Here is a 23180-nt window from a genome sequence, read left to right as displayed (position 1 = left end):
TCTCTCTCTCTCTATCTCTGTCAAATAAATAAAATCTTTTAATTTTTTTATTTTTTTTTTTTTAAAGATTTTTTATTTATTTATTTGACAGAGAGAGACACAGCGAGAGAGGGAACACAAGCAGGGGGAGTGGGAGAGGGAGAAGCAGGCTTCCCACGGAGCAGGGAGCCTGATGCGGGGCTCGATCCCAGGACCCTGGGACCATGACCCGAGCCAAAGACAGACGCTCAACCACTGAGCCACCCAGGCGCCCCAAATAAAATCTTTTTTAAAAAAACTTTTCTAGGGGCGCCTGGGTGGCTCAGACGTTAAGTGTCTGTCTTCGGCTCAGGTCATGATTCCGGGGTCCTGGGATCGAGCCCCGCATCGGGCTCCCTGCTCCGTGGGAAGCCTGCTTCTCCCTCTCCCACTCCCCCTGCTTGTGTTCCCTCTCTCGCTGTCTCTCTCTGTCAAATAAATAAAATCTTAAAAAAAAAAAAAAACTTTTCTAGGGGCGCCAGGGTGGCTCAGTCGTTAAGCATCTGCCTTCGGCTCAGGTCATGATCCCAGGGTCCTGGGATCGAGCCCCGCATCGGTTTCCCTGCTCAGCGGGGAACCTGCTTCTCCCTCTCCCACTCCCCCTGCTTGTGTTCCCTCTCTCGCTATGTGTCTCTCTGTCAAATAAATAAAATCTTAAAAAAAAAAAAAAACTTTTCTAGGGGCGCCAGGGTGGCTCAGTCGTTAAGCGTCTGCCTTCGGCTCAAGTCATGATCCCAGGGTCCTGGGATCGAGCCCCGCATCGGTTTCCCTGCTCAGCGGGGAACCTGCTTCTCCCTCTCCCACTCCCCCTGCTTGTGTTCCCTCTCTCGCTATGTGTCTCTCTGTCAAATAAATAAATAAAATCTTTAAAAAAATTTTTTCTAAATTATACAGTTTTGTAGCAGTGTTAGAAATAAATCAAGTAAATAAGTTATTTAAGCCATGCCATGTATGCTTTTCTGTGAATTAACAGGATCTCTTTTGGAAGTAATACTTGTATAATATGTTGAATTCCATTGTAGTTATCTATAATAAATTATTCCAGTTAAAAGCAGATTCAAATGGTATAACTGCACAGCTAATTTTTTAATAGATTTGGATTACAGGGGCACCTGGGTGGCTCAGTCATTAAGCGTCTGCCTTCGGTTCAGGTCATGATCTCAGGGTCCTGGGATCGAGCCCCGCATCGGGCTCCCTGCCCAGTGGGAAGCCTGCTTCTCCCTCTCCCACTCCCCCTGCTTGTGTTCCCTCTCTTGCTGTGTCGCTCTGTCAATTAAATAAATAAAATCTTTAAAAAAAAAATAGATTTGGATTACAGTTTAATAACACAACACATAAAAATTGTTAAAGCATAAAGTTAGATAGATATTTACAAAGCAACAGAGTTTTTGAGCTCCTATTATGTGCTAGGCCCTATAGGGTACAAAGAAGTTTGCAGGGCTGCTAAGGAATAGTGGGCTCCTTTCCCCAAGGAGCTTTTACAAGCTGAGAAAAATGTATACCAAGAGAGAATGAGAAAAGTAATAAGCTGTACATGGCAAATTCAAATTAGACTATAGGATTTCATACATTGAAGAGGTCATGGAAGCCTGTTGTGGTCATGGAAAGGTATCTAGAAGAAGCTGAGGTCTCAGACACGAATAGAATCAAATAGGGAAACAAGAAGAAAGTACTTCAGGTAATGGAATGCAAAGTCTTATGAGTCAGCTGTCTGGAATGGAATTTTTTTGAATAGGAAGATACGTTGCGGCTGAGGAGTAGTAAGTCTTAAATGTGAGCCTCTACAGTTCAGACTGTATCCTGTGAGTTTCTGAAGGTTCTGGAACAAAGGAATTATATTAAGGAGCCAGTATTTTAAAGTTACTTCCCTGGTGCCAGTGAATAAGATGGGCTTGAGGAGAAGAGTCTGGAGGCCTCATCTCCTAACTCCCATGCCTCTTTGCAAAAAAAAAAAAACTAGCGTAAATAATTTTATGATGGGAATGCTGATTGCTACCTAAAATAGACTGCACATTATGTATCCCAGTCCTTCTCTTTTTCCTTAAACATAGGTTGTTTTTTCAAATTATAATTATTTTTCACTTTGTCATTCTTACCTACCATGTCTCCAGATAACTTGGTTAAGGCCAATATAAAACTTAGTTCAGTAGGCTTTAATGTTTTTTTTTTATTTTTATCTTTTTTTTTTTTTGAGGATTGCGGGGAGGGGAAGGGACAGACAGAGAGATAATCCTAAACAGGCTCCACAGCCAGCACAGAGCCGACACAGGGTTTGATCTCAGGACTCTGAGATCATGACCTGAGCCGAAATCAAGATTCAGACGCTCAACCAGCTGAGCCGCCCAGGTACCCCGATTTTACTGTTTTAGAATAGAAAGAATACTGAGGACAAGATTATACAACGTAAGTGCTTATCAAACCTAGTGTAGATTCATTTTCAGTGAATACACTTTGAATCAGCTTGGTATTCCTCAATTATGTGAGCTCCTCCTTGGCACTACATTCACAGGGTACCTTATAAATACTGTTGAACTCTAAGTGGCAAATGCCTGAGCGTTTTCCCTGTGTTGCTTTGAGTTAGCTGTGTCATCATTTGGGAAATGTCAGCAGGGTAGAGGAAGATCCAGTGCTGCTTCATAGGCTCATGCTTCATAGGTGCCAGATTGGGTTGTCAAGTGTCCCCCCACTGCCAGCACCATCAGTAAGAACCAGAGCCTATGAGGCGGCTTGCCTGACAACAGCTTTCTCTATTCATGACCATGTATACTGGAATGAGCCCTTTAAAGATAAAATCAGTATGTCATAAATTCTGAAAAAAATTCTTAGAAATGAGGTGAGGTTGGCTAAGAACTACAAAAATGGCAACATAATTTTCTTTTAATTCCTCATTCTGACTTGTTTTTAAGCCACCTCGTCAGTGTGTCTGTGTAACGTGATACAATGCTTTGCATCTCGTTTATCAAGAGTCTTTGATCACATATCAGTACTGAGGCATGAGGGCCTAAATCTTTAGATCCAAGGATTAAGAGAGAGGAAGGGAAGGAGAAAGGGAGAAAAGGATAAAAGAAAGAAAGAGGGGCGTCTGGCTGGCTCGGTTGGTGAGGCATGTGACTCTTGATCTCAGGGTTATGAGTTTGAGTCCCATGTTGGGTGTAGAGATTGCTTAAAAATAAAATATTTTTAAAAAGAGAGAGAATATGTGTATATTTTACAGGGAGGATATTCCTTATTCTGAATTCTTAGAATCATTAGAGAAAAAGGTTTGTTGTAATATTTATTACAGCTAGGATGAGTCATTCTGGACATAAAAATCAGAGGAAGGGATGGTGGGTCACAATCACAAAGACTTTTTAGTGACTCACTGTAGTGGCTTTACAATTACCCTGCCCCTTAGGCTTGCCCTTCCTGCCCAATCCTTCTTCCCCTTTAGGAGGAAAATCATTTAGGAAGATAAACTCAGGGGCGCCTGGGTGGCTCAGCTGGTGCAATGTCTGCCTTCGGCTCAGGTCATGATCCCCGGGTCCTGGGATTGAGCCCCATGTCGGGCTCTCTGCTTGGTGGGGAGTCTGCTTCTCCCTTTCCCTCTGCCTGCCCGCTCCCCCCTGCTTGTGCTCGCTGTCGTTCTCTCTCTGTCAGATAAATAAATAAAATCTTTTAAAAAAGACCAAAAAAAGTAAGATAAACTCAGTCCTTCTGGGTACAGCATTGACTTCTACACAGAATATTAATCTATACATACATGTAACGTTCAGTTGGGGTTTGACCATATGATTTCTTCTGTGGCCACACAATTTTCAAAGTCTTTTAAATGCTTAAGAATTTTGAATTTATGGGGCGCCTGGGTGGCTCAGTTGTTAAGCATATGCCTTCAGCTTGGGTCGTGATCCCAGGATCCTGGGATCAAGCCCCGCTTCGGGCTCCCTGCTCGGTCTGAAGCCTGCTTCTCCCTCTCCCACTCCCCCTGCTTGTGTTCCTGCTCTCATTACCTCTCTCTCTGTCTCTCAAATAAATAAATAAAATCTTTAAAAAAAAAAAAAGAGGGGCGCTGGGTGGCTCAGTCGTTAAGCGTCTGCCTTCGGCTCAGGTCTGATCCCAGGGTCCTGGGATTGAGCCCCGCATCAGGCTCCCTGCTCCGCGGGAAGCCTGCTCTTCCCTCTCCCACTCCCCCTGCTTGTGTTCCCTCTCTGGCTGTGTCTCTCTGTCAAATAAATAAAACCTTTAAAAAAAAAAAAAAAAGGAATTTTGAATGTATAAGTAAAAAAAAAAGGGCAGTCTTCAAGTGCCAAGGAAAGTAAGATTTCATATTTTCCATATGTTGTCCAGAAACTACTTGAAAAATAAGTCAGTGGATTAAAGTTGTGGCAGATCGTCAAACTAGACAAATTATTTTGAATAAAAACTTACTTTTATTTTCCTAAGGGTCAAGAATAATCAACTGCCAGGTTACAGGTAACCATGAGGCTGAAACAAGAACATAATAAAATCTGAAAGAATAAACGAGTGTTAACTGCTTTATCTGAGGGTGTTGCCTGTGCACATGTGTTGTAATGTAATTCTGATGTGGGACTGAATTCATGATTCAGATGGAACCTTTGAATGGTTTAATCAACATAAAGTGTGTATTACCCATTCACACTTCTGCTAAGTATGAAAGAAGTGTTCTGAGCAAAGTGCTGTAATGCTTTAGTTCTTTTCCAGCTCAAGGTTATTCTTAGGATCTACATCTTTGCTGTTGCTACTGTTCTGTAGGCATATTCAGAACATGAGTGAGATCAAGACTGACGTCGGACGAGCTCGGGCATGGATAAGACTATCTCTAGAAAAGAAGCTCTTGTCCCAGCATCTCAAGCAGTTGCTCTCCAACCAGCTGCTCACCAGGTAAGAGACAGCCTCTTAGACATTTCTGCTTCTGTGACCTGTGTGTCTGCAAAGCAGATTGCATAAGCTGGCAGACTGGCAGCTTAAGCATGAATTGCTGACTCCTGTGCACGTGTGTTCTTTCTAACAGGCATGTGCGTTGGAAACTCCATGGTTTGACATAGTATTTGATTTTACCTGGGAGGACACACCATACTTGACAGCCAAAGGCCAGATTGCTCTGTTCTCAACCAGAAAAAAAGCTAACTAGTCCACACAGGCTGACAGTAACATCCAAAATATAGGTTGAATTTATGTAAACCTTATATCATAAAGATCACAACAAAACCTGAAGTAGCAAAAAAAAAAGTCTGCATTAACAGTTTTCTTTTGAGAGTCTTGCCAATGCTTACATTCAATAGTTTAGAGCCAGGAAAGCAATCAAATGCATGTTACTTAATTGTTAACTGTTTTAATAGGTTTCCCTTTACTCCATCAAGAAACCCTCTTAGATAAAATGCATCATCTATATAATATATATGTTAGACCTAATTTGAAGGCTGAGGACTTAGGTCTCTAGAGCAAAGCTATGCAAAAAATTCAACAAAGATCTCAAAGATCTCAAGACTGTGTGTTGGAATCTCATCATGGTAACATTCTTTTTGTAGTTTTGCATTTGTACACATCATCGATTGGGCTACTTACCTCCTGGAGCATTTTAAGATGAGTCTTAATGTCCAAAGAGTAGGTTTGATAAAGAATGCAAAGTGAGGTATAACCTGTGAACCTGATCTTACTCTCTGAAACTGGTTACTCCCCTCACCCATCCCTGCCCGTTATAAATCAGTCATGGCCACTGTGGCCAAAGTACATAAAGTGCTACATAAAGGTTGGGTGCCTGGGGGTACCTGGCTGGCTTAGTAAGTAGAGCCATGCGATTCTTGATCTCAGGGTCATGAGTTCAAGCCCCACATGTGGCGCAGAGTTTACTTACAAATACATACATACATACATATAGTTGCACACCTGGCTGGCTCAGTTGGTAGAGCATGCAACTCTTGATCTTGGGTCATGAGTTCGAGCCCCACGTTGGGTATACAGCTTACTTAAAGAAGAAGAAGAAAATCCCACTATATAAAGGTAAATACCAAGTATTTCACGTTTTCTTCTGTACTTTCTTCTATGCATGTTCTCTTAGTTAAGATTATACTGTATTTACAATTCAGTATCATCCTTTTTTTTTTTTTTTTAAGATTTTATTTTTAAGTAATCTCTACACCCAACTTGGGGCTCGAACTCACAACCCCAAGATCAAGAGTTGCATGCTTTTCCACCTGAGCCAGCCAGGCTCCCCAGTATCATCCTTTTTTTAGCTTAGTGTATTATAGACATTTCACTGTATCATAAGAGTTTAAGCTGTGAAGACTGAATGGCTATGTTCAAATACTGCCTTTACTATTTACTATTTGAATGACTTTGGACAAGATACTTAAGTTTTTTGTATCTCTTGTTTTCTTAATTTATAAAATGAGAATGCTAGTAGACTTACTTCATAGGGTAATCATGAGGATTAAATGTATCAACAACTATAAAACATTTGGAAAAGTGCTTAAATGTAAGTGCTTAATAAAAATTACTTGTTATTTTTAGTAGTAGTTTTGTTGTTGTTGTTAAAACACTTCATAAACTTTATTTTCAGTGCTCACACAGTATTCCAATATATGCATATACCGTGATACATTTTTCCTTTTACAAATAACATTTTAGTGGACATTTGTGAGTAAACCTTGCCCGTACTTCATATTATATTCTTAGGACTGAGTCCTAAAAGTAAAATTAATGTATTTGGCTTTGACTAAGTGAAGTTGTTTACTTTTAGTGCCAGACATAATGAAAAGCGTGAAAAATATACTATTATTTTGTGCTTGTCTTACCCATTCCTAGGAAGCTTTATAAGCGTTACGCTTTTCTACGCTGTGAAGAAGAAAGAGAGCAGTTTCTTTACCATCTTCTTTCCCTCAATGCGGTTGACTACTTCTGCTTCACCAGTGTGTTCACCACTATCAGTAAGTCTGGAGAACTGGCTATTAAGTGAAGAGTTGCTCAGGCAACTAATGGAATAAGAGTTTATATTTTTCAAAGTGAGATACATGATAGTACAATGAGATAGACATTGTGAGTGAGGCTGGCAGCAGACCTCTATTTAGGAATGAAGGTTGTGCCCCAGCAGCTGGGAGGACTGCGGGAAGGCAGCCCTCAGCTGTCAGCCCCTGTGGGGAGGGCCTCACCAGAACAAACTACCTTCCCCCTCCACACCCAACCCTCCAAGATGATCCCTCCTAGCAGGGCCAGCCAGCATCCTAGGACTATCATAGGGCTGTTCCAGAACTTACCTATGGGATCAGCTGAGGACTTCACTGTGACTGCGTCACAGCTCAGCTTCTCTCTCAGCCACGTGGTGATCCCAGGAGCAACATCTTGCATGCTGATTTCTGACTTCATCTGCTTCCCAGGAAGCCCAGTCTGCAGGAGGAAATGGGCTGGATGTTAAAAAGGAATGTTTGATTAGGGACGCCTAACTGGCTCAGTCCGTGGAGCGTGCAACTCTTGATCTCAGGGTCATGAGTTTGAGTCCCATGTTGGGCCTAAAGCTTACTTAAAAAAAAAAAAAAAAAAGAATGTTTTATTAAACAAATGGTCCAGTATCTTACATAAAACACAAAAAATTTTGGGGCGCCTGGGTGGCTCAGTTGTTAAGCATCTGCCTTCCGCTCAGATTATGATCCCAGAATCCTGGGATCGAGCCCTGCATCAGGCTCCCTGCTCAGCGGGAAGCCTGCTTCTCCCTCTGCCACTCCCCCTGCTTGTGTTTCTCTCTCGCTGTGTCTCTCTGTCAAATAAAATCTTTAAAATAAATAAATAAATAAAATTTTAAAAATCAGCATACCATAATAAACATATAGAACTGTGAACATCATTAAACTTTGATGATTCAGAAAGACTTCAAGACCTCACTGAATAATGTCGGTCTGTAGAGGGAGTAAATGCTGACCGGATATGTGTTTTTGATAGAAAGTCAAATTATAGCATTTATTCTATTCACCAGTACTAATGCTTAGGTGCAGCAGCTCCTCTTCACTCCCCACTTTGGAGAATTTTTACTTCTATCAGTTAGGAATTGTGTTTTGCTGCAAGAATCAGAAACTTGGAAAACAGTGCTTTAAACAAATAGGTGGTTTCGGGGCGCCTGGGTGGCTCAGTCGTTAAGCATCTGCCTTCGGCTCAGGTCATGCTCCCAGGGTCCTGGGATCGAGCCCCACATCGAGCTCCCTGCTCCATAGGAAGCCTGCTTCTCCCTCTCCCACTCCCCCTACTTATGTTCCCTCTCTCGCTGTGTCTCTCTCTGTCACATAAATAAATAAAAATCTTAAAAAAAAAAAAAATAGGTGGTTTCATATTTCTTGTATAATGAGAAGTTTCAAGATAGTCCATAGTACGTTCATGGACCCAGGGTCTTTGTCCCTCTCTTCCTAGACAGTCCTCAGTGTGTGCTAATCACCTCGTGGTCACAAGGTGGCTGTTCTCAATCCACCTTCTAGCAGGAAGGAGTGCCAAGAAGGAAAGGGCAGAACCTGTGCTAGAAAAAGGGGATTTTCTAAGAAATCCCAATAAATATAACATTTTACTGGCCAAAAATTTGTAGGTTTTGGCTTTCTAGTCTCTGATAGAAGCAGACAAGGAAAAATGGAGCTGAACTGGGTATTGGGCCAACCAGTAATATCTATCAACTATCTATTAGTATCTGAACTATCAGTCAGTTTAGTACATTACTGCTGGTATAAGAAGCTAAGATGTTAGGGGCGCCTGGGCGGCTTAGTTAAGCGCCCAACTCGATTTCAGCTCAGGTCATGAACTCAGGGTTGTGACATCGAGCCCTGTGTCGGGGCTCCCCACTCAGTGGGGAGTCTGCTTGAGATTCTCTCCCTCTCTCTTTCTTTTTTTAAAAAAGAAGCCAAGATGGTGCAGTTTTAAAAGAGAAGAAATAGCAGAGGTAGTTACAATTTCTAAGATCCTGCCTATATCTATAGATTTCATTTAAGTAACTCTTCGAGGAATTGAGATCTTCATGAAAGAAATAGTTTAAGTTTAATAATGTTACTCCTTATTCTATGTAGTCACTTTTGTGCATCTGTGGTCCCTTTGCAGCCTCAGAACTGCTGACCCTAAACCCTTTTTTTCTTTTTTTGTTTGCAGCTTTTTTAATCCTCTCCGTGAAAGGAATGAAAGAAGCCTCTGGCACCTAAAATAAAGTCTTGCACTAACCTCTTCTGCTTTCAGTTTCTAAACCCATTTGATTCTGATGATTACTAAACCATGAAAGTATGGCCTTTCCTCTGACATTTTCCTTTCCTTCAGCCAAAATGAAAAGACAGAAAGGGAGGTTATTCACCCAACATAAAGAAAGTCGTTTATGTAAAATTAGGGAAATGAACCATTTATCCCATTCACTTTCCTCATCTAAGTGCATTGAACCACGATCTCATTTTCTGAGGCTGTATCTGGGCACCTTGTCCAATAAATATGTATCATCCTATGTGTAGATCTTTCAAGGAGGGTTTCTAATACCCCTTCTTAGGACTAAAGGAGCAGAAATCCCAAGGATACCAACAAAAATTGATTCTACCCTGCTTTAAAAAAAAAAAAAAACAAGCATGACTTTGAGGAATAAAAATGCGCCAGTGTGTTTGAGCCATCCCCATTTTTAAAAGAGAATGGAGGGAGTGCACAATGTATAGCGAGCCATCCTGTTTGAGCAAAAGACGGTGATAGGACAGTGACATCTAGTGGTGTGCCTTTTGAAGAGCCTTCAGAAGGAAAAGACTGCACACAGATTTCTTTCTACATTTTGATTCTTTCCCCAGGGCTCCTCTTGTACCTCCTGAGTGGCCTCGATAGCTTTCCAAATTGTGGTTTATAGACTTTATGTTAGGTCCAGAATGGCATTGGGTATTACTCTTGGCTTTGCTTATCATGGTGTAAAATTGGGATGGGGCGCCTGGGTGGCTCAGTCGTTGGGTGTCTGCCTTCTGCTCAGGTCGTGGTCCTGGGGTCCTGGGATCGAACCCCATGTCGGGCATCCTGCTCAGCGGGAGGCCTGCTTCTCCCGCCCCCACTCCCCTGCTTGTGTTCCTGCTCTCACTGTCTCTCTATATATATCAAATAAATAAATAAAATACTTTTTAAAAAAAATTGGGATGGGAACGTTCTGAAACATTGCCTGAGAAAATTAGCAACAAGGGGATAGTGTCCAAGAAGTCATTCACCCCCTTTTACCTACAAAACCATGTCAGTAACCATGTTCATTTATATACTTGATTTTAGAACAAAATTTAAAATGTTAAAGCAATGAAAATTCTGTATAGCAGTCAGTTCTGGTGTTAATGCCTGGGATTGTTTTTTTGTAAATGTAGAAGTTATATATATCACCATGGTGATGCTCTGCATGCCATGCATACCTGGTGATATAGATGCCATGGAAACCATCGAAAGTGTTGAGACTTGTGATTTATAAACTGGACCTCATCTTTCTAGACTGGAAGAGGCGATCTCATCTCTTTGTTCAAGTATATCTTGATAGATCATAATGAGCAAACTACCTATGAAAGCCAGCAGAGTCATTAATATATATTTGCTTTATTATCAGGAGAATTTTATTGTAATTTTTACTTAATTTTAGCATTGTTCTTTCAGTGATTCCATATAGGTCAGTGATCATCCCCATCAAAAAGCTGAGCAATGCGATCATCACATCGAACCCTTGGATCTGTGTATCAGGAGAGCTAGGAGACACGGGAGTAATGCAGATTCCCAAAAACCTCCTCGAAATGACTTTTGAGGTAGGTTCAGCCAATACCTTTCTTAGCAGAAAATGTCATACATAGTTCTTCACAAGGATTCCAGTTTTACTTTTTCATTTTTCCTCAAATAATAAAAGGAGTACTCAAGCATGCAGGATCATTTTTGTGAGTATACACCTAAAATTGTCTTAAACACAGTTTTTTTTTTATTGCTATAATTTTAATTATTAAGCTCTATTTTTCTACTTGCAATGGAATACCTTGGGGCTTTGCTAGGTCCTATTCCATGATTGCCAATGCCTAGCACAGAACCAGGCAAGTAGGGAACATTCTAGTAAATGCTTTTCCCACAGTGGTTCTCTTCCTTACGGTAAAATGCTCCCTGCCTGAATCTGGACAAAAGGACAGGAGAGCTGACATCCATGCTTATGGCTTGTAAACCACATGGTGACATTTGTAGAGTGATTCTACAAAAATACCTTTCAATATTGTAGTCAGTTTTCAGGTGTCAGCTGGTGAAATATTCCCCTTGTCTTTGAGCCCCCCTGCAGGCTGATCCTGGCATGCAGGAAGAAGACAAACTCGTGCTCTTGTTTCAGGAGGGAAGTAGTTCTAACTGAATGTCCTATTGTGTTCCTTGGGGTCTGGGAATAGCAGTTTCCACTCAGTCATAACACACCCAAGAGCCCGTTTTAGCCCTATTTCTCTAATGGACTCATTATGTATAAAAGATTAAAACCCTTGGCTTTTCTTTGACTAGCAAGTATGGAACATAAACTCTATTATAAATCCAGTCGTTACTGTTTCCAGACTCTCTCTCATTTCTGCCTACTTCTTTCCATCTTTCCTGCCACAGCTAATTCAGGATGCCCTCCTCCCTCACCTGGGTAGCTATGATGCCTTCTCACTTGATACGAAGAAGTCAAGGGCTTTAAGAACTCATAGCTCTGATGTTCCCAACCATACATAGTCAGTTGGGGGTTCTGTGATATTTTATCAGAATTTAAAAGTCAGAATTTAATTGACTTTTATTTTTACTCTTACTTTTATCATTGCTTTCTTTTGTACTTGTCCAACAATGGTCAGGAAGGACATTGATAACTGTACTTTTTTTATGATAGTTTCAAAGACTTCTCGTAGATAAGGGTTGAGGTCAGTTCTGCCTTAGCATTTTACAGAAACAGAAAAACAGCTGTGTCAGTGATTTTTTTTATATCGTGGTTATTTCCTGACCTCACTGTGACTGAATCTAAATAGGATCCTATCGCCACTTCTTGAAATTCGTCTCATCCTAAAGGCACCCCTCACTTGATAGTTAATGTCCATATATGTCTTATCTCATAGACGGGTTATATTAGATGTGAATATATTTCTCTAGTACAAAGCAGAGCACATTATGCAGGATGGGTCCTCAGCAGTTGTTAAATTAGATGGAACCAAAGTGCCACCACTAAAGCTAAGTGGTAGTGGGCGTGGGTGGGATCAGGCTCTGAATAACCTGTGGTCCTGTCCCTCCAGTGCCAGAACTTGGGGAAGCTGACCACTGTTCAGATTGGGCATGATAACTCAGGACTGTTAGCCAAATGGCTAGTGGATTGTGTCATGGTCAGAAATGAGATCACAGGACATACATACAGGTAAGTAAATGTCCTTGGGAGCTCAGAATTCTTTCTTTGAGGCTCTTTAGACAAGAAAATGTTTAAGAATTGTTTTCTTCTGGGGCGCATGGCTGGCTCAGCCTGAAGAGCATGTGACTCTTGATCTCAGGGTGGTGAGTTTGAGCCCCATGTTGGGTGTAGAGATTACTAAAAAAATAAACTCTAAAAAAAGAACTGTTTTCTTTCTGAAGCTTTCTCACTGCCTTCGAATTTTAGTTTAGGGTTTTTGGTTTAGTTTTACTTTTTTTAAATTTTTTACTTATTTGAGGGTGAGAGCAGAGTAAGCAAGAGACAACACGAATGGAGGGGGGAGCTGCAGAGGGAGAAGGAGAAGTAGGCCCCCTGCTGAGCAGGGAGTTTCCGGGTTGGGGGAGGCTTGATCCCAGGATCCTGGGATCATGACCTGAGCCACCCAGGCGCCCCTTAGTTTTACTTTTTATGTAATACAAAATTGCCACCAAAAAAACTTTTAAAAAATTGATTGTGTTTGCTCTTAATACTTAGTCCACAAGTGTTGGAAAAGACTGATATAACTGTGATTTAAAAAAAAAAAAAAGGCAGCTTAAAGTAATTTAGTAGGAGGAAAGGATCTTTTGGACTCTACTAGTTACAGCTGCTACTCCTCTTTGGAAACATTGTCCTCTTTTCTCCTATAACTCATCTCCCACATTAACTTCTAGTTTGAAAATATTCTTGTCAGAACTAACCACAGTATTTTAATATAGACTAGGTATGAGAAAATACTGAATCATTGTAATTTGGTTGAATGTGATAACAATTTCTGGCTATATAAGAAAGAATGTCCTTATTTTTCAGAGATTCACACTGAAGTGTTTTTAGGGGTAAAACGTCCTGATGCATGGAATGTACTTTAAAATACTTCAACACAGGGGCGCCTGGGTGGCCCAGTCATTAAGCGTCTGCCTTCGGCTCAGGTCATGATCCCGGGGTCCTGGGATCGAGTCCCACGTCGGGCTCCCTGCTCAGTGGGAAGCCTGCTTCTCCCTCTCCCACTCCCCCTGCTTGTGTTTCCTCTCTCGCTGTGTCTCTCTCTCTCAAATAAATAAATAAAATCTTTTAAAAAAATAATAAAATACTTCAACACAAAATAAAAACAAAGCATATAGCAAAACATTAAAGAATATGGGTGTCTGTTACACGATTCTACTTTTCTGTATGTTTGAAATTTTAAAATTAAAATTTAAAAAACAGGGCGCCTGGGTGGCTCAGTTGGTTGAGCGACTGCCTCCGGCTCGGGTCATGATCCTGGAGTCCCAGGATCGAGTCCCGCATCGGGCTCCCTGCTCAGCGGGGAGTCTGCTTCTCCCTCTGACCCTCCCCCCTCTCATGTGCTCTCTCTCTCTCTTTCAAATAAATAAATAAAATCTTTTATAAAAAAAAAAATAAATAAAAAAAAATAAAATAAAATAAAATTTAAAAAACAACCCATAGGCACTAAAATGACAGGCTTCATCCATGGTGCCATTTTAAAAATTCTGATTAAAACTAGTAAAGTGCTGGTGATGGAGAAGTTGTTTTTCTGACCTACAAGGTTCCCATGCGGGCGGTGGTTGGGGAAAGGCATTGATGATGGAAGCCTGGAGAGAATCCTTATTGGGGAATTGATGACCTCAGTGGCAGATGAGGATCTGGTAAAGCAGTGTCGGACTCCACCCCAACAGAAATCCCCCACCTCGGCCCGGAGACTGAGCATCACTTCACTGACAGGAAAAACCACCAGTAAGTACCACCATTGATCATTAAATTTGCAGTGTGCCTCAGATGTTGCGGGCATCATGTGGCCATTTCACAGGAAACTGTTGCATTAATGAATTGTGACAAGATTAAAAAGAAGAAAGCTGAGGAAAATTAATTTGGGCCAACGGAATTTGAAAGAGGGAGGGAGGAGAGAGGAAAGGGAAAAAATACGGCAAGAATTAACGAATAATTAAAAGCCTGAAGAATTTAGATATTAAAATCAAACAAAAACTGCATGCTCTGTTTTAATTAAACTATGGAAATGTGAGTAAATAATATTTTGACTGAAACTTAAAGGAGGAAGGGCACCTGGCTGGCTCAGTCAGTAGAGCATGCGACTCTTGATCTTGGGGTTGTGAGTTCAAGCCCCATGTTGTGGGGTGGATCGTACTTTAAAAAAACAACTGGGGCGCCTGGGTGGCTCAGTCGTTAAGCGTCTGCCTTCGGCTCAGGTCATGATCCCAGGGTCCTGGGATCGAGCCCTGCATCGGGCTCCCTGCTCAGCAGGGAACCTGCTTCTCCCTCCCACTCCCCCTGCTTGTGTTCCCTCTCTTGCTGTGTCTCTCTCTGTCAAATAAATAAAATCTTGAAAAACAAAAACAACAACAACCTTAAAGGAGGAATAAGGACAGTTCTTATTACAATACTCCCAGAGAGCTACATCTAGCTATCCAGAGCCCCTTATTCCAAGAGAAAATCTAAAAATTCCTCTCCCTACCCCTATGTTCCTATGGAAGTAATAAAATACTATAAAGGAGTGACATCTATGGATAGGATGCTATACTTATATGCCATCTTTAATACTACCATAAACTTCCAATTTATGCTAATGTGGGCTTTAGTAGGTTGAATAATGTCTCCCAAGGGTATTAGATCCTAATCCCAGAATCAGTAAATGTTACTTTATTTGGAAAAAAGATCTTTGTAAATGTGATTAAATTAAGAATCTTGGGATGGGGAGATTATCCTGGATTATCTAGGTGGGCCCTAAATGCAGTCACACATATTCTTAAAAGAGGGAGGCAGAAATTGGAGTGATGCAGCTGCAAGCCAGAGAATGCCAGCAACCACCAGAAGCTTGAAGAGGTGAGGAGCATGTGCTCCCACAGAGCCTCCAGAGGGAGGGTGGCCCTGCCTTGATTTCTGCCCGGTGATAATTTCTGACTTCTGGCACTCCAGAACAATGACTGAATAGATTTCTGTTGTCTTAAGTCACCAAGTTTGTGGTAATCTATTACAGGAGCCACAGAAAAACTAAAACAGAGGCAGTATGATTAGTGAAAAATTACAGAAGTTTATCAGTGAAGTGGTTTTATTTCAGCTATAGACAATAAAGCCATAAGTAGAATATAACAGAACCTGAGAGGTTTTCAGTTTACCAACAAAGAGGTTTCCTTAGATATTTTCAGTCCCTATCCATTTATTAGCACGTGGCGATATATTAACTATTAGAATGATATAGTCTAAAAATTCCCCTTACTCTTTCTCAAAGTAGTCCCCTGATTCATAATTCCCTGTTGCCTTCAGAGGTAGACTTCACACACTCACTAGAAAAACTAAAATTATAAAGACTGATAATACCAAATATTGGTGAGGATGGAGAGCAGTGGAATGCTCAGACATTGCTAGTGGGAATGCCAAAGGAAAAACAGTTTGGCACTTTCTTATAAAGACACACACACGTTTAGCACACACTTGATACAGAATCCCACTCAGTATTTACTCATGAGAAGTGAATACATGTAGCTACACTAGGACTTGCAGTCCCATGTCATGTTCATAGGAGGTTTATTCGTAATAGTCAAAATGGAAATAATCCAATATCCACCAGCTGGTGATTGGATAAGCAGAATGTGCTATATCTATTCAGTGGCATACTTCTCAGCAATATATAAAAATGAACAAACTATTGATGTATCTAACAATATGGGTGAATCTCAGAAGCATTATGCTAAGTAAAAGAGAACAGACACAAAAGACTAGATGCTGTATGATTCCATTTATACTGAATTCTAGAAAAGGCAGTATAATAATGATAGAAATCAGAGCATCAGTTGCCAGGAGCTGAGAGCTAGGGAAGGGGATTGACTGAAAAAGGAGCACAGGGGAGCTTTTTGGGTTGATGGAAATTTTCTACATCATGATTGTGGTGGTTGCATGATACATCTGTCAAAGCTCATCAAATTGCACACTTAAAATTGGTGAATTTATTGTATGTAATCCTAAATTGACTTAAAAGACTGATTTAAGGGGGCGCCTGGGTGGCTCAGTCTTAAGTATCTGTCTTCGGCTCAGGTCATGATCTCAGGGTCCTGGGATCGAGCCCCGTGTCAGGCTTCCTGCTGACACGGAAGCAGGAAGCCTGCTTCTCCCTCTCCCTCTCCCTCTGCCACTACCCCTGTTTGTGTTCCCTCTCTCACTCTGTGTCTGTCAAATAAAAAAGTAAAAATCTTTTTAAAAAAAAGACTGACTTAAAAGATTTCAGCCCAATCCATCCAAATTATTACAACTTCTAAAGCAGTCACAGTTTTGTGGGATATTACTGTTTTAAGAGGCCTAACCTTTGGTCATATTTTATTTCCTTAATAAGTAGAAAATTTTAAATAACCTGAGATTCAGAGATGGGTAATTGGCATTTTCTCACAGTGTGTGCAAGGTGATATTTAGAGAACTAAAAGTTTTAAATCAGTTTTAAAATACTTCTGATTAGAGGCTCCTGGCTGGCTCAGTCGGTAGAGCATGAGCCTCTTGATCTCAGGGCTGTAAGTTCGAGCCCCATGTTGGGTTTAGAGATTACTTAAAAATAAAATCTTTATGGGCGCCTGGGTGGCTCTGTCGTTAAGCGTCTGCCTTCGGCTCAGGTCAGGGTCCTGGGATCAAGCCCCACATCGGGCTCCCTGCTCCGCAGAGAGCCTGCTTCTCCCTCTTCCACTCCCCCTGCTTGTGTTCCTTCTCTCTCTGTGTCTCTGTCAAATAAATAAATAAAATCTTTTTAAAAATAAATAAATAAAATCTTTAAAAATAAAATACAACTGATTAGTACAGTGCTATTTTAGAATGAATAAAAGTTTTCAAAATACATCTTCATGTTTATTTTTAAAGATTTTATTTATTCATTTGAGACAGAGAGAGAGAGCATGAGCAAGGGGAGAGGCAGAGGGAGAGGGAGAAACAGGCTCCACTGAGCCGGGACCCCTTCATGGGGCTCAGTCCGAGGATGCTGAGATAATGACCTGAGCTGAAGGCAGATGCTTAACCAGCTGAGCCACCCAGGCGCCCCAAGGTCTTCCTGTTTAAAAAAGAAAATATTCAGGGGTCCCTGGCTGGCTTAGTCAGTAGAGCATATAACTCTTGATCTTGGGGTCATGAGTTTGAGCCCCACGTTGTACATAGAGATTACTTTAAAAAAAAATAAAAATTAAAAAAATATATTCAGAGAAAGGAAAAAGTAACTAGCAGCTGAAGAGGCCACAGTATCAGTCCTTCAATCATTAGAGGTTCCCATTTACAATTTTTATGCATTGGTGTAGAAAAACTTGAGTTCTACCTGAAGAATGTTTTATGCAAGAAATCCTCCAGCAGTATGAATTCGAAGATTCTTAAACACTAAAATGTGTAGTTTGTCCTTTATGGTGTGACATGTAAATTAAATTTAATAGTTAATCACCACAAGAAATTACCAAATATTTAATTTTTTCTCTTGTTACGTACCTACTTCTATCCCTAAAATCTGTTTACTATCTTTTTATTTTTTTAACCATTCTTGGGGTTTGGGCGGCAGAGGCAGTTTAGATCCCATTCAGGCAGCCCACCACGCTCTCCCCCAAGAACAGGGCCTAAGAATGTGCAGGGGGCGGGGGGGTGGCAAATGAAGCAGTGTCCAGATGGACTGAGTACCAGAAAAGGAAGCAGTTCTGGGCTTCGGGTGCCGCAGTGTACCAGGCATCTTCCCTTTACTTTCAACATGATAGCAAAAACACAGATTTCAGGTTAGCCATTCAGAGCTTCACAAACCTGGGTCTGTGCCCACTAAGGGACTCAGAGGTAGGTAGGATAAGAGGGTACCTGCAAATGATGCTGTGGGTCTTTCCCACCTCACTCCTCAGATCCAGGATCTTGCTAGCACTTTGTGACAGGTACCATGCCGGTGAATAACACCTGTAATATCTCATTCACCTTTCCCAGTGACCCATGAGGTGTATATTTTCCCTATTTTAGGCTGAGGAAATTCAAACTCAGAAGAAATTTGACATCTAACCAAGGTTATAAATTGCAAGTGGTAAGGTTGGAATTTGAATAGGAGTCTGTTGGATTCTTTTCCTTTGTGCCAAGATGCCTCCCACTGGGCCGAACTGGCCTGAGGCAAGTTTCACTGGGCCCCTGACAAGCCAACCTGCTGTGGTGAAGTGTTCCCTGCCTGGTGGACACAGGTGATACCCATAGTACTTTAGTTTATTTCCCTTGCATGAGAATTCAGGCACTGTTCATTATTTTTTCAGAACCCAATGCTGGACAGATCCAAGAAGGAATTGGAGAAGCTGTGAATAATATTGTGAAACATTTTCACAAACCTGAAAAAGAGGTATGATGATCTATAAAACTTAATATATAGGATTTTAAAGCCATTTTTACACATGATACATAAGGCAGTAGAGGGTATGTTAATTTTTATTTGTAAGCTTTCTCATAGCTATAAAAACAAGCTTCATAGCAGTCCTCAGCACCCCTTCTTCTAGCATCTTGTTAAACATAGATGCGGCCGATCATCCTTTGGCACTGTGTGTTTTGCTCCACAGAGAGGAAGTCTCACAGTGTTGCTGTGTGGAGAAAATGGACTGGTTGTGGCACTTGAACAAGTCTTCCATCATGGGTTCAAATCTGCCCGCATCTTTCACAAGAATGTCTTCATCTGGGACTTCATAGGTAAATTAAAGCGGGTGTATATTATTGTAAGGTCACTGAAATGTTTCTTAGAAAACTCGAAGACCCAGGAGTTTAAGCAAATAAGGGTTAGTAACAAGGGAGTACATTTTTTAAAATAAATATCAAATTAGCAATATCTTTGCTTTTCATTCATTCAACATATATTTATAGTGTCCATAATATTCCAGACACTATTCTAGATACTCAAGATATACATCAAGGGACACCTGGCTGGCTCAGTTGGTAGAGAATGGGACTCTTGATCTCAGGGTCATGAGTTCAAGCCCCACGTTGGGCATAGAGCTTACTTTAAAAAAAAAGATATACATCAAGAGATAAGTAAAACACGAAAATTTCTGTGGTTGACAAACTTACATTCTGGTGGGGGCAGGAACCCAGACAATGCACAAAAACATAACAAGTATGCATTTCATCTAGTATGTTACAAAGCTATGTTTGATGTGGAAAAAAATAGAGTAGAGTAACAGGACATGGAGTGGAGAGTGCTCTTCTAAGTGGGGTGGTTATACGCTTTGTGGACAAGGTGACATTTGAGCAAAGACTCTAAGGAAGTTAGTCGAGCCATGTGACTATCTGGGAGAAGAGCACTGGGGGCTGAGAGAACTGCCAGGGAGAGGCCCCAAGCTGGGAGTGGTGTGCTTGGCCTTTTCATGGAATAGCAAGACTAATGTGACGGGGCAGAGTGAGGGAGACAAGAGACTAAGAGGATATTGGGGAAGAGGGCTGTTTACTGCCAGAGCCAGGTGCTTTAGGGCCATCTAGGTCATTGGAAGAACTTTGGTCTTTATCATGATTGAAATAGGAAGTCATTGGAAGGCTTTGAGCCAAGGAGTGAGTGACATAATGTAACTTCTGTTTTAGAAGGATTACTCTAGCTTTATGCTGTCCAGTATGGTAACCACTAGCTACATGTGGCTATTTAAATTTAAACTGATTTAATGTAAATTAAATTTAAAATTCACTTCCTTAGTCACACCTGCCTTAACCTAGGAGCTACTAAATTGAACCTTGCAGATATAGAACATCTCATTCATCACAGAAAGTTCTGTTGGAGTATGCTGCTCTAGCTTGCTAAATAAGCTTTGTAATCTTTATTTTGGTATGCAGTTCTTCTAGAATTCCCAGTTTTTTTAAAGGGGTGATGAATCATTTTGTGTCTTGTAAATATAGTCTAGATGAAGTAGTTGATTTTATCCAACTTAGAATTTTTAGACAAAGAAAAGGTTGAGAGAGCTACGCATTTTTTTTCTTTTGGAATGCGTAGAATCTTACTGCTCCTGTTTCTGGTATGTGTATACATATCCCTTCCTCAGATTTCCTGAATCAGTTCTGTTTCAAGGATTTTGTTGCAAAGTGTTAGCCAGCCATTCTGTAACCAGAACAGAGGGCACCATCTTAATGGCTACTGTATATTTGCTAGTTAGTCCTAGAAGATTCTAGTCTTGACAGGAGTCCGTTTTTTTCTTTTTTGCCAATTTCCATTGCTTGAAGGTATTCTAAAGAGAGTAAACTTTTTACCCTTCTGGAATGCAGTCTAGATTAGAAAATAAACTCCTGGGAGTATATTGTTCCACTGTGAAACATGGACCTCTGGAATTCATCTTGAAACCAGTGATAAAGTAATGATTTTGGTTTCTGAACTGGCTATAATGCAAAGCATCAATAGTGTTTCCAGAATAAACTAAGTGATTAATCTTTCTGTATATGTGAAGTATTAATGTGTATTGTTATATGATTCTGACTTCCTTCCCCAGAGAAAGCAGTTGCTTATTTTGAAACCACTGACCAGATTCTAGACAATGAAGATGATGTCCTTATTCAGAAATCATCCTGCAAAACCTTCTGCCACTATGTAAATGCTATTAATACTGCACCCAGGAACATTGGGAAGGACGGCAAATTCCAGATTTTAGTTTGCCTTGGAACACGGTATAAAGCCAGCTCTTGACTTTCCCTATATTTGTTACGTGTTGAACAAGAGTCCAGAAGGAGTTATGCCAGATCATGCCCCTTCCAAAGCTCTCCCCTGGGCTTCTTTCATTCCTAGTTTTCTTAGGAGACTACTGTTTATTGGGTACTTGCTATGTATTGGCACTATGCTAAGTACGTTACATTCATTATCTCATTTAATCCTCCTGTCACTTCGCTGTTACACTACATGAAGTAGCAGCTGTTTTCTCATCTATACAATGAGCTGTACCCTCATTGTGTAGATGAGAAAACAGAAAATAGATGAGGCATAGCTAAGTTAACCAACTTTCCCAAGGTCACACATCTAGAAAGAGGCAGAGCCAAGATTCATACCCAGTCTCATTAGAGAGCCTCAGCTCCCAACCATTACACTACACTGGCCCCAAAGGTGGGCAGATAGGTGATAGGTAGTTTGGTAAGGAATTTGACACACCAGCACATACACATACATATATTTACAATATACCACCGTATTACTTTAAATTTAATAACATTATAGAATTCATACTCTATAATTTTTTTCTATATAAATAATTCTTAACTATATAAAGTCTTTAAGACAATTTCCTACCCCTGTATTTTTTGAAAATGACACATAGGAGCTGCACAATGATTAATTTTAAAACAGCTGTCAGAATTGTAAGAAATGAAACACATAGACCTTCAGAATAATTTTTTTTTTTTTTTAAGATTTCTTTATTTGAGAAAGAGAAAGTACAGGGGAGGGGCAGAGGGCGAGAGAGAGAGAGAGAATCTCAAGCAGACTACCCGCTGAGTGTATATTCCAACACAGGGCTCAATCTCACAACCTTGAGATCATGACCTGAGCCAAAATCAAGAGTCAGACGCTCAATGGACTGAGCCACCCAGGCATCCCAAGAATAAGATTCTTTTTAAGTTATCTGTGCAGTGTTCGTTTTTTTCTACAGCCCTGGCTCCCCAGTGAGATTCAAGATGGCCTAGTTATGGCTGCTGTTGTCATGAAAGGCATAGTGTGGGACGCCCGGCTGGCTCAGAAGAGCATGCGACTCTTAATCTCAGGGTTGTGAGTTTGAGCCCCATTTTGGGTGTAGAGATTACTACAAAAAATAAACTTAAAAAAAAAAGAAAGAAAGGCATATTGAGGGATGCTCAGTAAGGACATCTTAGGTACTTAGTGACAGATAACTAATGTCAGAGTTTAATCAGTACACACTGAAGGTTGTGCACCTGGGTGGCTCAGTCAGTTAAACGTCTGCCTTGGGCCCAGGTCATGATCCTGGAGTCCCAGGATCGAGTCCCACCATCAGGCTCTCTGCTCAGCGGGGAGTCTGCTTCTCCCTCTGACCCTCCCTCCCTCCTGCACTTTCTCTCTCTCTCTCTCAAAAAAAAAAAAAAAGACACACTGAAGGTTGAGATGTTGTCCTCCTGAAACAACTGGTTTACAGAACTAAGTTCTTTATTTCTTCTTAATAAGAGGGGCCAATTTCAGCTATGCTTCTAAAATTCCTTTTGGGGGCGCCTGGGTGGCTCAGTCGGTTAAGCGTCTGCCTTCGGCTCAGGTCATGATCCCCGGGTCCTGGGATTGAGCCCCATGTCCGGCTCCCCGCTCAGTGGAGAGCCTCCTCCTCCCTCTCTCTCTGCCTGCTGCTCGGCCTACTTGTTCTTTCTCTCTCCGTGTCAAATAAATAAAATCTTTTTAAAAATAAATAAATAAATAAATAAAATTCCTCTTGAATGTGATCCTTACCTTCTTTTGTATCTTTACTGTTCTGATTAGTTAGACCACTGCAGCCCCTCTGTAGGTTTATAAAATCTACTTAATGTTTTTCTGCTTTTTGTTCCTTACCTTATATAAGGTATGGATGTTATGTTATGTTGTGTTAGTCTTTTAAAAATGTTAGTCCCAACTATTTAATGTAGTCTTTCTTCCCATAGGGTCAGTATACTTTGGCATGCCTTGCCACAGATGTCTGAGTAACACCCCTGTAAAAGAGAGATACAAAATGACATTCTGCCTCTTTTTCTAAAGTGTTAAATCGGGGGCGCCTGGGTGGCTCAGATGGTTAAGCATCTGCCTTTGGCTCAGGTCATGATCCCAGGGTCCTGGGATCAAGCCCCGCTTCTCCCTCTCCTG

At 41.0% G+C, this 23180-nt stretch overlaps 1 protein-coding gene across 3 annotated transcripts in view; it reads left to right on the top strand.

Moving 5' to 3' along the window:
* The window catches only part of DENND5B (DENN domain containing 5B), a 189772-nt gene that overhangs the window by 161393 nt on the left and 5199 nt on the right, over positions 1–23180 (top strand). For all 3 annotated transcript variants that reach the window (XM_078075846.1, XM_078075847.1, XM_078075849.1), the window contains 8 exons: positions 4768–4896; positions 6820–6941; positions 10627–10772; positions 12252–12370; positions 13944–14131; positions 18649–18731; positions 18946–19072; positions 20848–21022. In XM_078075846.1, the coding sequence (XP_077931972.1) occupies positions 4768–4896; positions 6820–6941; positions 10627–10772; positions 12252–12370; positions 13944–14131; positions 18649–18731; positions 18946–19072; positions 20848–21022 (1089 nt within the window). The remainder of the gene's footprint in view (positions 1–4767; positions 4897–6819; positions 6942–10626; positions 10773–12251; positions 12371–13943; positions 14132–18648; positions 18732–18945; positions 19073–20847; positions 21023–23180) is intronic.

This window comes from Halichoerus grypus, chromosome 6 (genome assembly GCF_964656455.1).
Source record: "Halichoerus grypus chromosome 6, mHalGry1.hap1.1, whole genome shotgun sequence".
Lineage (NCBI taxonomy): Eukaryota > Metazoa > Chordata > Mammalia > Carnivora > Phocidae > Halichoerus > Halichoerus grypus.
This window is presented reverse-complemented; position numbering and strand designations above follow the sequence as displayed.